Source organism: Oncorhynchus gorbuscha, linkage group LG02 (assembly GCF_021184085.1).
Source record: "Oncorhynchus gorbuscha isolate QuinsamMale2020 ecotype Even-year linkage group LG02, OgorEven_v1.0, whole genome shotgun sequence".
Lineage (NCBI taxonomy): Eukaryota > Metazoa > Chordata > Actinopteri > Salmoniformes > Salmonidae > Oncorhynchus > Oncorhynchus gorbuscha.
In genome coordinates this window covers 30401438-30418870 of record NC_060174.1, presented here as the reverse complement: position 1 = coordinate 30418870, position 17433 = coordinate 30401438, and the positions used below count along the sequence as shown (strand labels likewise).

General features: G+C 39.5%; 1 protein-coding gene across 1 annotated transcript; it reads right to left on the bottom strand.

Moving 5' to 3' along the window:
• Window positions 1-678: 678 nt before the first annotated feature.
• LOC124000749 (aminopeptidase N-like) lies at window positions 679-17370 on the bottom strand. The gene is made up of 21 exons (XM_046307333.1): window positions 16061-17370; window positions 15897-15938; window positions 14452-14594; window positions 12789-12931; window positions 12386-12512; window positions 11582-11736; window positions 10132-10245; window positions 9864-10007; window positions 9659-9724; window positions 9430-9495; window positions 9143-9291; window positions 8457-8536; window positions 8051-8184; window positions 4310-4365; window positions 3968-4115; window positions 3759-3847; window positions 3559-3669; window positions 3133-3300; window positions 2896-3036; window positions 2266-2347; window positions 679-2070 (listed from the first exon to the last, which is right to left on the bottom strand). The coding sequence occupies exons 1-21, from the start codon at window positions 16651-16653 to the stop codon at window positions 1903-1905; spliced, it is 2919 nt and encodes a 972-aa protein (XP_046163289.1). The 5' UTR covers window positions 16654-17370; the 3' UTR covers window positions 679-1902.
• Window positions 17371-17433: the final 63 nt, after the last annotated feature.

The window sequence follows — 17433 nt, the reverse complement described above, 5'->3', positions numbered from 1 at the left end:
CTTGGCATTCTCTCAACCAGCTTCATGAGGTAATCCCCTGGAATATATTTTAATTAACAGGTGTGCCTTCTTAAAAGTTCATTTGTGGAATTTCTTTCCTTCTTAATGCGTTTGAGCCAATCAGTTGTGTTGTGACAAGGTAGGGGGCTATTCAGAAGATAGCCCTATTGGTATTATAGTTTTGATGTCTTACACTATTATGTATAAAATAGTAAAAATAAAGAAAAACCCTTGAATGAGTAGGTGTTAACTTTTGACCAGTAGTGTATATCAAACTTGTTTTGAAACTGCAACATTCTTTACACCCTATTGCAAAAATGTGTAGAATTGCACAAAATGTACTCTAAAACTTAAAAACAATTCTCCCCACTGTCACGAGGAGGGCCAAGAAGGGGAAGATGTGGGTACGCAGACCCGCGAGCAACTGCGGGCCCTCATGAGTTCTGATTTTTTGTGGTCCCCACACCCATCACAGTTGCCCATCCCTGATCTACAGTCTAGTCAATTAACATAAATTATAGCTTTTTCTCTGTACTGTATATCTTTTATGACACCCCATTTCAATGTTTGGCCCCTATCACCCCTATTTGACTGCCATTTCTATCTTGGGATGATTGGGGAGATGAATAGAATTGCACAGCGTCCAACGTTGCTTGTGCAGCATATGCACACAGAAGAGGAAGTGAGGCGTTTAATTTTTAATGTTGTTTTTTATTCTGCATGTAATATACTCTACAAGACGCTGACAAATCTTGGTATTGCAGAGTACCTTTGATATAGGGGTGTAAAGCCTCTCTTTGGTAATCATCATACATGCTTTACCCCCTCTACTAATCGCTCTATTGAAAATGCATCATTGTCTGTAGAAGGGCACATATCACATGTATAAGGCTAACCTTGTAATAACTTTGTAATAAAGCTAATGGCAATGTATTTGATGGTGTTGTTGTTCCAATGATGTGTCATCCAAAATGTAAACCATCACTTGGGTAAGAGTGATCATGCAAGGATGGAGTTATAGCTTTGACTAGTAGAGTAGTAAACGTTGCCTGCTAATCAGAATATCTGCATATGTAAATGTGTGAAGTAGCCACTTACTGTAGATCTAGGCTACAGTAGAATAAGTCAACTATTGTAGGTGATTTGAAATCATGCATACTCCAAAATAGATCAAAAACACAATAGCCCTTCTCAATCTAGTCCTTTTACCAATCTAACTTCAATCAATTAGTTACATTTTTAAAAATATATATTTGTTTAAATAAAATGTATGCACTCACTACTACTGTAAGTTGCTCTGGATAAGAGTGTCTGCTAAATGACTAATGTAAATAAAAAATATGCTTTGACACAATACATATTTTTACAAATACATACAGTTAGACATTTTATTGCTATAGTTTTGTGTAGTTTGATATTCGTTTAACAAAATAATTGTAGTTGTCAACCTGAGAAAGCGCTTTCTTTGGGTGTGACTGTCAGTGTAAACAATATTGTCTCAAACAAGAAATGGTGGAATGTTACTTGTTTAAATAAAATTGATTAGAATTTCTCCTCTTATTAAATTACAAGTGACAAAAACATTGAAATATACATTTAGTTTAGGATTATATTGCATGTTGATTGTATAAAACCTGTTTTCAGATCTAACTGGAATGAAATCAAGGAGGTATTTATTCATTGGATTCTGTTGCAAAACATTATGCAACGGAAACCATTGCTGTTTCTAAAGGACAGATTCAGGTAGGTCCCTCCACGTTTGCTTCCATTTGCTTCTTAGAGTAAACAGTCAAATGTTTCCGTTGAAAATCTGACTAATTAATACACCCCAAGACTCAAGTCAAATACAGGGTGTGTTCAAAATCATGGCACTCTGGTCCATCTGTTTCTCATCCTATCAGCTCAGTTCAGCTGCTCTCGCCTTGACTCATTTTTAAACCACTCCAAAACAGTCTGCTTGTTTTCCTTCACCCATTTAATGTTGGCCTCAGTTCTCTCAGTGGCTTGCTCTAGGGCCCTGATTGCCAAATGCAGTTCTTCTACATCATGGTCGGTCAGGAACTGCCACAGCTGCACAATAACAATCAGGGAAAAGTTTGAATTAGGGCGGAAACCAGTAATTACTCAAAACTCAACTCCCACCAGCTGAACCTAGTCTCTCATCCCCAGACATTAAAAATCAATCACTGCATTCAAGGCAGAGGAGAGGTTTGTGACTCAGATAGCGTTGTGGGCCTTGCCTGTTACCAATAGGGAGACGCTCACCTCTTCAAGCTCAAAGTCAGTGGAAAATCTCTGCGTCACTCCATCAATCAGGTTGCCAAGTGACATGATCCCTTCTTCGTACCTGAGGAGGAGAGTGGAGGAGAGGGGTGAAATGAGCATGTTTGCTCAGCAAGTAGTTTGATAGAAGTCAATTTAGATGACTGCCTGGCAACTCAGTGGCCTTGTGGTTAGTGTCCGCCGTGAGATTGGAAGGTTGAGTTCAATCCCTGCCAGAGTCATACTGTAAAAATGGGACCTGATGCGTCTCTGCTTGGCACTCTGCGATAGACTAGCATCCTGTCCTGGGGGTGTACATTAAGCTGCCTCAAGCTACAGAAACAGGAAATGGGGTCCTGCCCACTTACTGGCAACTCCAAGCAAATAAATTAGAGGTGATTTCCTCTGATTGGCTAAGGAGACCTGACTTGTTTGACAGGTCTACACCTTTCTTATTGGTATATTGCTTGAGGTTTATTTAGGTGATTTTTATACTTTATGAAACACCATACAAAATAATTGCTAATAAGTTGTGGTTCCATTATTTCAGTTGGAAAGGAACTTGGTCCTCTGGCTTGTTTGTCTTAACATTAGGTCTTGCTATATACAGTACTTAACAACAGAAAAACATACTCCAAGCTGATGTAGTTCCAGTTTGCGCGTACAAAATTCCAGGCTATTGCTTGTCCTGCCACATTCCTGGCTATGTAGCTGATGGTAGAAACGGCATCCATTTTTCTTATCTTGTCAGGGTTCAAAGTGTACTCAAGGTATCTGCAAGATGAGAAGGAAATGCCAAATAAATGGTCTTTGCACAGCAACTAAATGTTATATCCCGAAAAGGGTGGTACGGACGGAAATCGATCTAACCTGTTCAGGAGCCAGATCTTCCTTGTGCATGAGAGGGCATATCTTAGTTTGTCTTTCTCTGTGGCTGTGGTGGCATTCTCAAACTTGCCCCAAGCAAATTCCCATTCCTTCTCTCCCCCAGCAGCTATAGCTTGGCAGTAGATGGTGGCCTTCAGGTTAGGATGTATACTGTGGCAGTGAGGACAATCAAAGAGAGAAACAGAATCTGGTAATTACAGTTAAAAGGATCAATACACTCAATATATCCAAAATTGCATATAACATTTTGGTATTAGGTTATTGAATTAATCTCATGCATACTTCAGTTTGTGTGTTATGTTTTATGAATGATATGACCACCCCATTCAACTGTGAAATGCAGTAATAAGTACAGCAGGAACTAGCATGCATCTGGCCGTGTTGGCTTGATGAAACCTAATTCCATACCGATTGCTGGTTTTGTTTGTCATCCAGTTGTCAAAGAGCATTTTTGCCATTTCTTGGCACTCTGGAATGTCATTGCTGCATGCGACTGAAATGGCATTAATCTGGTTGTACCTGGGAACGAATAATGACATGTTAATAATACGCTTAAAGTGAGGATGTGTTCAGAGGGTTGCAATATCCAATGAAAATATGTTTCTCACTGTGCAGAATGCTTCTCTGGGACCGTAGAAAACATGGTGAAATTTTCAAAATGTTGATAAAGGCCACCAACTTGCTTTCTTAAGTATGCCTGGAAATAACATAGGAAAAAATACTGTATTACACTCATATGTCATTTACATTTGTAGGAATAGAGTTTGCTATGATAAAAGGGCACTTTTATGTACAGTATCTTGATTTGATGACTGACCTGCATTGGACCATAGACCTCGGAGCGATCAAACATGAGAATGAAATAGTCCAGGTTTCTCAGTGCTGATTCCCATGGTATGTACTCTGTGTCATTCCAGAGGTACTTGGTAGTTCTCAAAGCCAGTGTCACATTGATATGTTTGGCCCTTGATAAATAAATAAAATAAATAATATAAGAAGACTGTAGCCATCCAAAGAGGATATTAATGACACCAAGAAAGTATGATTTCCGTAAGGTCTCAAGCCATGAAAATTCAATCATTGTGATGTGTAACATATTTTTATCAGAGTATACATTTTGAAGGAAGTCCATGAATGTATCAGTCTCAGATGAGATTACCTTGCCAAGTTGAATGCATCATCAATAAGCTGTCCCCGGTTGATGATTGGAATTTCCTGAGAATAAATCAAATGAGTTCTAATTATTAAAGTCCTACTCCAGTCTCTTTTTCACCTCATTGAACACCTGATTTACTTAACAAAAGGCACATCTCAATAGGTGGTCCAGGTACGACATGGCAAAAGAGGGGCCTTTTTCCCCCTCTAGTACTCCTCTATTGTTCCCGTAAGGAAGAGGGGCCTTTCCTTTTCCCCCTCTAGTACTCCTCTATAGTTCCCGTAAGGAAGAGGGGCCTTTCCTTTCCCCCCCTCTAATACTCCTCTATTGTTCCCGTAAGGAAGAGGGGCCTTTCCTTTTCCCCCTCTAGTACTCCTCTATTATTCCCGTAAGGAAGAGGGGCCTTTCCTTTCCCCCCCTCTAGTACTCCTCCATTGTTCCCGTAAGGAAGAGGGAGGCCGATGACGTCACATCAGACCATCATGTCCTACTCCTTGAAGTTTACAGATGTGTTAAAAAAAATATTACTTTACTCAAAACATATATTTTGTTGTGCGTGTACTGTATATTACTGCATTTATACTTGTTATATTGTTTTTCAACCAGACAAATTCAAAGCTGGAGAACGTCTTTAAAGCAAACTGCACAAGTGAGCTAGCATATTGTCTTATTTGACTTTTTAAGTGTCATGCTCCATGGTCTGTGATCTGTGGTGAGGGGTTCGAATTATCTGATGCATGCCAGGTGTCTAGCATTCTTTATTGTACTCACCACTGTCCCTCCTACCCAAGCAAACAGAGGTAAATGACTATTGCCATGTAGCACTCACTTCTGTCTTCATGAAGTGCTTTGAGAGGCTGGTCAGGGACCACGTCAGCTTGACCTTACCTGACACCCTAGACCCATAACACCTTGCATACCGACCCAACAGATCCAGGGATGACGCAATCGCCATTGCTCTGCACACTGCCCTATCCCACCAGGACAAGAGGATTACCTATGTGAGAATGCTGTTCATTGACTACAGCTCAGCTTTCAACAACATATTCCCCTCCAAACTTGTCACTTAGCTCAAGGCGCTAGGTATGAACACCTCCCTCTGCAACTGAATGCTGGACTTCCTGACAGGCCGCCCCCAGGTGTTGAGGGTAGGCAACAACACCTCCGCCACACTGACTCTTAACACAAGAGTCCCCCGGGGGTTGCTCAGCCCTCTCCTGTACTCCCTGTACACCCATGACTGCGTGGCCGCGCATGACTCCAACACCATCATTAAGTTTGCAGAAGACACGACAGTGGTGGGCCTGATCGCCGGCTGCGACGAGACAGCCTACAGGGAGAAGGTTCGAGCCCTGTCAAAGTGATGCCAGGAAAACAGACTTTCCCTCAACATCAGCAAATCGAAGGAGCTGATTGTGGATTACAGGAAAGGGGAGAGGGACCACATCCCTATTGACATTGACAGGACTGCAGTGTAGAAGGTCAAAAGCTTCAATTTCATTGGTGTGCACATCACAGAGGACCTGACATGGTCCAACACAGAGGTGAAATGTCCCAACAGTGCCTCTTCAACCTCAGGCGACTGAAGAAATCCAGCATGGGCCCTCAGATCGTCAATAAGTTCTACAACTGCACCATCAAGAGAATCTTGACCAACTGCATCACCGCCTGGTATGGCAACTGCACAGCCCTCAACCACAAGACTCTACAGAGTGTGGTGCGGACAGGCCAATACATCACTGAGGGCAAACTCCCTGCCCTCTAGGACATCTACACAAGGTTGTGTTTGAAGAAGGCCCACGAAATCGTCAAGGACTCCAGTCACCCGAGCCAGGGACTGCTCACTCTGTTACCATCTGGCAAGCAATATCGGAGCATTGGGTCTCGGACCAACAGGCTTTGAGACAGCTTCTAACTCCAGGCCATCAGACTGCTGAACAGCTAACCCTAGCTGTCTCCTGCACAGACCTGAGCCTTAGTGACCATTTGCACCGACTCTCCACACACACACACACACACACACACACACACACACACACACACACACACACACACACACACACACACACACACACACACACACCATCCATCCATCCATCCATGAACAGACAAACACTAGCAACACACAGTCAATGCCGCTGTTCTATTATATACTATTTATTCAACTGCGTGAGCAAGACACAACCCACTTTATATCTGTAAATATAATTGCAGTGTAGATATTGGGAGAGGGGGGCGTGGGGGGTGAACAATAAACAGGGGGTTCCGGGGGTAGTCCTCCCCCAGAATGTTGTTGTTGTTGACATTTTAAAATGCATTTCCTGCAATTCTACACAGTTTGACATGACTTACTGTGCCTCTCAAGGGGTATTTTGAGGGGTATACGAAGGGTTATTTTGAAAACAATATAAGTGGAAGGCCCCACAACCTCAAATTACTGTTTACTGATTTCTTTCTTGAAAGCGTCCAGAATTTCAACACATTTTGCCATGGGGCAGATAGAACAATCGGCAGTTTTATAATGCTACTCTACACATTTTGTGATGAGGCTGAGATAAAATGTTGCAATTTTAAAGCCATGGGGTTAAGTAATTGTCCAGTGAAAACTAAAAAAACATGCTTGCCATTGCCTCAGAGGATGATGTCACCCTCCTGAGGAGGATGAGCTGGCTAATCAGTGGTCTACTTGCATTAATATTTTTTAGGACTGGTATTGCACCATTCTGTTGTTGGGGTACGCCCACACCATTCCAACACAGAAAATCTGCATTTTAACATGGTCAATAATGATTTCTTGGAAGGAAAACAATCACTCATATTGTAATTAATTATATTTATAGAAATCTGGAAACACTGGGCTGCCATTGCTTATGACGTATTCAAATGCTACAAAAACTGATTGGGGGGGGAGAATGGACCTGTTCTGTATATTGTGGGGAGATTCCCCCCCCCCCCCATTCCCGTCGCAATTTCGCCTATGAAATACAGTCATACTTAACATAGCAATCATTATCTATACTGCAGAACCCATTGTGTATACAGGGCCGGTTCTAGCCTTTTGGGGGCCCTAAGCGAGATTTGGTCCCCCCCCCCTTCAGCTTTGAAGCAGATTTCCTGCAATTCTACACATTTTGCCATGATTATGCCATGTTAATGATGTCTAAGTGAGAGTGACTAACAAAATCAATGGAGGCCCCCTGGAGGTCAGGGCCCCTGGGCACATGCCCTGCGTGACCGGTCAATATTCAGCCATGATTACTTCTAGTTCAGATAGCTGGTTAGACTAATTTACCAATTAAAAAAGTGTTACCCGACATGGCTAATTCAGTGATTGTCAGCGACTGACATAGCTAGAGAAAAATTGCTGTTGCACAATCTACTATTCAACAGTAAATTGATACCCCAACTGAGGCGGCTGTACTGCCATTTTGAGGGAGCTAGCACACAAGACATTTTCCTGCACCTTTTAAACCTGCTGTAAACTTAAAATGACAAGTACATTTGATTTGAAGAATGTACTCACAAAAACCTTGACCAGCACATTCTCTCCAAATATTTCTTACCATAACAAAACATTACCTAGTCTTCTTCGAATATGCTACATTGTTTATTTTGGATCAACAGGCTGCTTTGATAAAGCACAGGCACAGTTTTCTAGGCACTTGCCATATATAATGTGCTCTGTTTTGTGTCTGACTTGGACTGTATGGACAACACAGTTCCACACAAATGAGGAAGACTTACGTGAATATTAGTTTCCAGCTGAGAGAGCAGTCTATCCCAATTCACTGGATCATAGTTGACTCTGAAATATCCCATACAGTTTATGTTGGCAAGCACCCACTTGCCATCTTCAGACAGGAAATCTGGCATCAGCACTGTTTAGCAAATTCAGAACATGAGAGTTACAATGTGCCTTAATTAGGTTTTTATTGACAGAACTAATGACTAACACCATTTAATTAGTTGGGTTTGCTATTGTCATTCATTATACAGTATATTTGCCATGTTCAGTCTATAATGGAGAATCTGTACATAATATAGCTCATCAGATCATCTCTCTCAATTAGCTTGGGGACGAGGTTACTCAAGGTGATACTAAGACAAATATTAACAATTGTACATGTATATTCAATTAAATACTCCTTACCTTGACCTTTTTTATCCAGTGTAGCTATTTTTATTGGTTCACCTTCCTTCATCACTCTGATTGGAACATGCCATTCAAAACTAATGAATGAGAACAAGTTGTAAAAATATATATGGGCATAATATTATGATCTACAGCTATATTCACATATGCTAATAAAATACTTAATTGTTGGCCTAATTCATTACAATGTAATCCAATTAAAACTGGAATAATATACTATAGCAACACTTCATTTGAAATGATAACTGTTATTGTCATAAACATGTCATAACTGAATGTCAAGGCAGTGCCATTTTGTATGTATTGGAAATGGTTATGACATATGTTACAACTAACAATTTTAGCAACAATGTTTAGGTGAGTAAGCAACCTAAGCGGTTATGTCAACATATGTCATCACTGTTTCGGATGTATGAAAAATGACATCCTATGACATTCATTATGTCATATTCATGATAATAGTATGATGCTGTTATGGTTTATATGTCAATTAAAGTGTTACTCTAAAACTGTTGAGTGGAAATGTCTGTCAGAGTACTACAACAACAATCCATTACTATAGCAACAATCCAAAGTCAGCCATATGGGCATCTAATTCTACATGGAGGGGACAATCAGTGGTTCAGGAAAGCTGTTATATTTGTTTTCTCACTCTGTGATGTTAAACAAAGTGCAGGACTTACTCGTAGTCAGATGTTTGATTTTGGAGGAAATGTTGTTGAGAAACTGCCCCATTGCTGGTGTTGATGGTGATGACTGGGTAACCCATTTGCTTTGTCCAAGTGTCCATGACTTCAGCAACTTTAATGTGGCTGCTGTCCTCGTCCACCGCCTACAACGTTTTTGTCATTAGCATTTTATTCAGTGTATTCATGCCCCTAAAGCATTGTATACGTTTTACATGCTTGAAAGAACATAATAACATATACTATTTTTGTGTTGATATGCCTTCGCAAAACTAAGCTTTTACCTCTTGTAAATATTCCCACAGGTCTTTGTGTACAGTATTACTGTACTGGAAAGCCTGAAGATATTTCTGAAACATTTTGAAACAATATTATTTACACACACTTACACAAAAAGTTCCCATTAGTTTTGATACATCCATGTGGAAAATTGCAAATATACAACATAGATGTTCCACACACTGACAATAAGCCATCCTACACATTAACGGACAAAGTCGTATGTGTGCGTACTCTCAGGCCATTCAGAAAGACCCTCTCGTCCAGATAATCTGCCAGCATTCTCAGCACAGCTGCCCCCTGAAGAGTGAAGATATGTTAATATTCATGCATTACATTAACTCATTCTATCACTATGTAGAAGATTCCTGTACAATGTTAAAAATAAACATCTTTGATATCATCTCTCTTCCCCCATGGGGCTCTGTGACAACCAGACCTTGCTGTAGGTGATGGAATCAAAAAGCTGAGTGATGTCACTAGATGTTTGAACATCATCCTCTTTAGAGCTTAGAGGATGGGAGGAGGCCAATGAATCCACTTGAAATACAGTCTGGATGTCATTTAGAACAATCAGATCTTTCTGGAAAAAACAAAACAATCAGAGACCAAATGAAAAGAAGACTTTTAGAAGTATTACAATTTGCGATCTGATGCAACAGATGCAGAAGAAAAATACAGTTATTAATAAGTTATTAGGGACATACTATGTTCCATGTTGGCTCAATATGATCCACTCCCATATAGGATATATATGTTGCAAATCCCTCATTCAGCCACAGGTCATTCCACCATTTCATTGTCACCAGGTTTCCAAACCACTGAAAGCAACACATTTAGGTGCTGTTACAGTGAATGCCACAACAATGCAAGATCATGTTTTTAATTAATTGTAGTTCACTTTACATTAATACATACACTACCGGTCAAAAGTTTTAGAACACCTACTCATTCAAGTGATTTTAAAATAGTTTTAAAATAGCCCTTACACAGCCTGGAGGTGTGTTGGGTCATGGTCCTGTTGAAAAACAAATTATACTAATCCCAAATCAGATGGGATGGTGTATCGCTGCAGAATTCTGTGGTAGCCATACTGGTTAAGTGTGGCTTGAATTCGAAATAAATCTCAGACAGCATCACCAGCAAAGCACCCCCACACCATAACACCTCCTCCTCCATGCTTTACGGTGGGAAATATACATGCAGAGATCATCCTTTCACCCATATCACTTCTCACAAAGACACAGCGGTTGGAAGCAAAATTCTCAAATTTGGACTCATCAGATCAAATGACAGATTTCCACTGGTCTAATGTCCATCGCTCGTGTTTCATGGCCCAAGCAAGTTTCTTCTTATTATTGGTATCCTTAAGAAGTGCTTTCTTTGCAGCAATTCGACCATGAAGGCCTGATTCACACAGTCTCCTCTTGAACAGTTGATGTTGAGATGTGTCTTTTACTTGAACTCTGAAGCATTTATTTAGGCTGCAATTTCTGAGGCTGGTATAACTCTAATAAACTTATCCTCTGCAGCAGAGGTAACTCTGGGTCTTCCATTCCTGTGGCGGTCCTCATGAGAGCTAGTTTCATCAAAGCGCTTGATGGTTTTTGAGACTGCACTTGAAGACATTTCCGTATTGACTGACCTTCATGTCTTAAAGTAATGATGGACTGTTGTTTCTATTTGCGTATTTGAGCTGTTCTTGCCATTATATGGACTTGGTCTTTTACCAAATAGGGCTCTTCTGTATACCCCCCTACCTTGTCACAACACAACTGATTGGCTGAAACGCATGAAGAAGGAAAGAAATTCCACAAATTAACTTTTTAGAAGGCACACCTGTTAATTGAAATGCATTGCAGGTGATTACCTCATGAAGCTGGTTGAAAGAATGCCAAAAGTGTGCAAAGCTGTTGTCAAGGCAACGGGTGGCAACTTCGAAGAATCTCAAATATAAAATATATTTAGATTTGTTTCACACTTTTTTAGTCACGACATGATTTCATGTGTTATTTCATAGTGTTGATGTATTCACTATTATTACACAATGTTGAAAATAGTAAAAATAAAGTAAAACCCTTGAATGAGTAGGTGTTCTAAACCTTTTGACCGGTAGCTTATATTACACTTAGAAATAGTATTTTTGAGTTTTCATACCTGATGGGCAAGCTCATGTGCAATAACTGTGGCAATCCACTCTTTGTTTGATGTGGAGGACACCCCTTCCTCATATAGCAGAGCTGTCTCACGATATGTTACCAAGCCCCAATTCTCCATGGCACCTGCACTGAAGTCTGGTAGAGCAATTTGATCTAAAGTAGACATAAAATAGGCAGCGATGGAAAAAGTACCCTATCATCATCATTGAATAAAAGTTAAGATAACTTAATAGAACATGACTCAAGTAGAGGTTGAAAGTCACCCAGTAAAATTCTATCTGATTAAAAGTCTAAAAGTATTTGATTTTAAATATACTTAAATATAAAAAATGTCATTAAAAATATACTTAATTTCAAAAGTTTAAAAAATCCCTTTTATTAAGCAAATCAGACAGCACCATTTGATTTTTTGTATTTATTTACAGATAGACAAGGGAACATTTCAACACTCAGATATAATTTACAAACAAAGCATGTGTGCTACGAGTCTGCCAGATCAGAGGCAATAGGGTTGACCAGGGTCGTTCTCTTGATAAGTGAGTGAACTGGACAATTTTCCTGTCTGGCTAAGCACTCAAAATGTAAAAGTAGTACTTTACACCACTGAAAATAGGTTATTTTAACTGAATTTCACAGCATTATCATTATTCTTCTTAGATTGTTTTAGACGGGTTATGTATGGAGTAAAGAATTAAATTGATTAGATGGATTTTATGACAATTCATCTTTGTTGAACACTTGCAATGTTATGATTTACCCATGCTTATTTTACATTGTTATGATGCAATCATGCCATACATACCTAGCTTGCTCAAAGGATAATTCATTTTGAATACTCCAGGACTCTCATAGAACGCCAGTATATTTCCAGTGATACTTGCAGCATACTTTGCCTGTCCAGCTTTTATGGCCTCCGGTCGAGCATATGTCTTCAACAAACCGAACAGAAAATAAAATGTGAGTTTTAGTATCATATCAATATGATTTGGTGAGTAAAAACATCTTCAACATGAAAATTAGCAGTGTAGTCTGAACTGAATACATTTAAATAGTATAGCGGTTTGGATGGAATCTAGAGAGAATTTGTCATTTACAACATTATTAACTTTCTTTGATATTGCTAGTGAAATACAAACCTTTTCACAAGTAATTTTGTTGATATAATGCACTACTGCAGTCATGATTCAACAACTATAGCTACATACCTTAATGTCAACTCTTTCATGTGTAGATCCTATGGAATCGAAATCAGACACTGTGAAAGCTAAGAGGTATGTTGACATTTTCTTTGTCGTTTGAAAGCGAGTGACTTCCCAGGTCTCACCATTGATATCCTCAAGGGTTGTACCTAAAAGGGATCAAAAGACTCACTGATTCCTTCAAGACTTTGATAGTATGAAAGGAACGAGTTTTGTTTTGACACTCGTCATACAATAGTATCTACAGTAAATACTCAATATAAGCAAAAGAAAAGGCACAGTAATACGCATACAATACCCTCATAATCTCTGAATTATTGTTTACAAAAAGTAATGCATTTAAAATTAGGGATTTAATGAGAAGTCATAAACGTATGTCTACATGTTTTAATATACAGTTTTGCATATTGTTTTTCCTGACGGACTAATTCCAGAAGTATTGGGAAAGTGATTTTTTTTGTTGTTGTTTTGGCTCTGTACTCCAGCACTTTGGATTTGAAATGATACAATGACTATGAGATTAAAGTGCAGACTGTCAGCTTTAATTTGAGAGCATTTTCTTCCATCAGGTGAACCGTTTAGAAATTACAGCACTTTTTGTACATTGTCCTCCCCTTTTTAGGGGACCAAAAGTACACAAATTCACTTGTGTATTAAAACATTAAAAGTTCAGTATTGAGTCCTATATTCATAGCACGCAATGACTACACCAAGCTTGAGACTCTACAAATGTGATGGATACATTTGCTTTTTGTTATGGTTGTGTTTCAGATTACTTTGTGCCCAATAGAAATGAATGGTAAATAATGTATTGTGTAATTTAGGAGTGTCATTTACATTTCAGTGTCATTTACACTTTTATTGTACAAACTAATATATTTCTAAACACTTCTACATTTAATGTGGATGCTACGTGAATGAATTGTGAATAATGATGAGTGAGAAAGTTAGATGCACAAATATCATACCCCCCATGACATGATAATCTCTAGCATTTTTGGGGGGGCGGGCGGGGGGGTATGATATTTGTGCGTCTGTAACGATCTCACTCATTATGATTCACGATTCATTCAGGATTATCCGTAAAGATGGTAGCATCCACATTAATGTAGAAGTGTTTAGAAAGATATTATATTCTTATTTACAATAAAAGTGACTCCAAAATGACACAATACATTATTTACCAATAATTACGTGCTATGAAAATGGGACCAAATACTTCACTTTTTACTACTTTATTACTTTTACTACATAAGTGAATTTGTCCCAATACTTTTGGTCGCCTAAAATGTGGGGACTACGTACAAAAAGTGCTGTAATTTCAGAAAATACCCTCAAATGAAAGCTGACAATCTGCACTTTAACCTCATAGTAATTTTATCATTTATTGTATCATTACAGAGCCAAAACAACAAAATTGGCACTGTCCCAATACTTCTGGAGCTCACTGTACCTGCAGGAATTGTCCAACAGTAAAGTGGCCCCGAAAATCCTATGGGATATCCTGCAGGACTTCTTATTCCTGCAGGATATATACTGTATTATGCAGGATTTTCCCTGCAGGATTCCTTTATAACCTTTTTGTAAGGGTACATAAGAATGTGAGGCGCATTTTAGAAGGTGGCTTAACATTCCCTAGTATGACAATAGTATGAAATGTGCTTCTCACCTATGATTTTCCCATTTGCTAGTGCTGTTGTGCCAGGCCTATGGATGAGAGAGACTCTAAATGTAGCCTTCATGGCTGGCTCATCGAAACAAGGAAATACTTTCCTGGCGTCGGTTGGTTGCATTTGGCTAGTAGCGATGAATCTGTGTGGAAAGTATTTGTTGAAAAATAGGATAAATATTACAACTGGAATTGAATAACAGTGAATCAACAGCAATACAACACAGACAATAGTTACTTGTTAGTTCATTTTGATTCAATTAGCTTCTTTCAGTATTTCAAATGATCCATGCTTCCAATGTCTATGCAGCTGCAGTATGAACTGTGATGGACATTTATTGCAATACAGGACTGTAATTGTAAAACCACTGAGGAAGTAACAATTTGTCTCAAATGAGTGTCCTAATCTTTTCAAGGAATGAGAAGCAAAGCTGTTGCTGAAGTGAACAGAGGAAAAATATGCAACATTCTCCCAGGGGTTCTTTTTTTATAATAAACACTTTTAAAGTTGAACATATAAATATGAGCCAGGACTGAACAACTGCTGGGTGATTTGATATGACAAGAAATAAAGAAATATAGTCCCATTTGTAGGGACATGTTGTATACATCTGTACACATGTCCGCTGAAGAAGCCACTTTGGGGTCTTTTTTTAAGAAAGTGGAATTCCATCTGTAAGCAAATCATGTTTTTTTTGTAGGGAAAGAGTGCAATAGAATACAAACCATGAGGAACGTTGTATTTGATCTCTGTTCAAGCACAGTGGTCTGTAAACTAGCAGGTCACTGATTTATAGCATGGAAACGATCACATATTAATATGCGTCAAGGTGTAATGATGAGGTGGTTTCAGGTTGTTTTCACTACTACTACTAATTCATTTCAAGGAAGCACTGCATATTAAAGGAATAAGATACTGCCTGACCTAACCTATGAGGACTTATGAAAGAGTCATTATCTTTCCTGCCAGACTCCTAAATGTAACCATAGAACAGCCTCTAACAAGAGGTCTGACCTAATGACATGGTAGGTAGAGCAATGTGTCTGCCTTGTAATTGCAAGGTCTGTGGTTCAAGCCCTGCTCTGGCTGTCCTCCTCAATTACTACATTGGTGGCAGAGGGGCAAATTATCCCATTGTATGTCAGGCCTTTGTTGGATGTGCCTCCGTTTTAGTTGAGGCATACAGAGTGTTGTGCCTCATGATGATACAGGGGAAGTACGTATCCTCCATGTCAAGAAGTTTCAACTTTAAGGTTCAGGAGTGTGCTTACCTTATTATCAAAAGGTCACTACACTATCACTTGTAATTTGGCAACGTAATCAGGCCTTTAGCAGACTGAGAAAGCTCTATCCAACTGGAGCACTGTTTAGGGTGGTGGTTCGTGATCAATCCAGTTATGTAATGCAATTGATGATGCAAACATCAGACTTGTACAAGTCTTACCTTTCATCAAGTTCGACGATGATCGTTTCATTCCCAAACCACCTGTAAATGGGTTTTCATACAAGTCAAATCTCATTTCCATCTCACAGCATTCCTTTCATATCATTTTGACAACAAATCTTTGATATTTTTAGTGTCTCAGCAGTTATCAAAGAAAACCTTACCTTTCAGTGTCATCCTCTGTGCTCTGCCCTTTTTTGTACGAACTCATGTAAAAACCAGCCAGATCATCAAGGAGTTCCCCCTCAAATGCAGTAAAGAGACTGTAGTTCCCATCTTTGACTAAAACACTGTCTAGTCCAATCTCTAAGAAGTTGCTTTCATTACTATACAGTATGGTGTTATCAACTTTGATGATCTTTCCCTTGTCAAGATCCGTCACCTTTACAGCAGTCACATTCTGTTCTTTACTGTGAAGGACGATAGTTTTGGTGTTCTCCACACATCTAAAAAACACAGTGGAGTTTCCAGTGAAGACGAGAGATTGATTGGTAGTGTTGTTCATCACGATGTAGAGGTGAGGCTGTAGTACGATGTCATAGCTCTCTGGAATCAGGTTTCCAGGGAGTCTCATGTTGGGTTGTGGTCCAGTTGGATACGGAGTAGTGGAATTAGGTGTTGGTGGTGCTGTAGGTTGTGTCTTGATTCTTTCATTCTCATACACAATAATCATTGTAATTATTCCACCAATAGATGAGACAGTCAACACCATTATGGCTATGGCCAGGAACTTTGAGATATACACCCCTGTGGCCATATCCAGTCCTTCTGGAAGAGCCTCCCGCCTCCTGTTGTGTTGGTAAAGCTTGGAACTCGGAACTGAACTTGAAGCTGAACTGAGCTGCCTTTAATTGGCTCTATGTCTCTATCCGACCTCCCATAAACATGCAGACCGCTATGGGGATTAGCTAACCAGTTATTGCTCAGAGATTTAGCATGAACTTGCCTTTTTCAGTAATACTCTTTGCTTGCAGAGGTCGATATTCATTCAAATGAAATCAGTCAGATTGTTCTCCCACACATCTGGCATTGGTTATCCTCTCATACCATCAACCCTGGGTTAGGTGAACCTCAAACGGGAATGCTTTGAAACCCAAACATCACACGCCTCTCAATAAGTGTAGGGCACAAAAAGTGATACATACTTTATATCGCGTGAGCTCCTCTCAAAAGAAAAAATGTCCTTTAAAAGCAAGAGAAAAAGCATGTTGGCCCTCTGGTGTCTATGTTGATCCTCGCGGTTCTAAGTAATGATAGAACCAGCTGTGTGGGACAGCAGCAGGCGCTGCAGCCCTCTGAGTCCTCAAGAGTTCTTTACCCGTTTCCAATACAACCTCTTGAGTGCACTGACAGGTCTGTGTCCCACCAGCACTGGATTATAATGCATTCAGGGGAAATTAGGAGCATGTGTTTGTGTGAGGAGGGTGTGTTCTAGGGGAGGGGATTTAGGACATAATTATTTGGAATGCCCCCCTTCACCACACATTCTTTACCTCAAAAAGAAAAATAATGAAAATGTAAGTAAAGGAACGTTCTA

Bases quoted from the DNA above. Each gene is read 5' to 3' on its own strand.
- LOC124000749 (XM_046307333.1), bottom strand. From the start codon at position 16,653: ATGGCCACAGGGGTGTATATCTCAAAGTTCCTGGCCATAGCCATAATG. The intron at 10,246-11,581 runs GTATGAAAACTC...TGTTGCTTTCAG, and splicing joins CACATGAGCTTGCCCATCAG to TGGTTTGGAAACCTGGTGAC. The intron at 9,496-9,658 runs GTACGCACACAT...AAAATGTTTCAG, and splicing joins TCTTTCTGAATGGCCTGAGA to AAATATCTTCAGGCTTTCCA.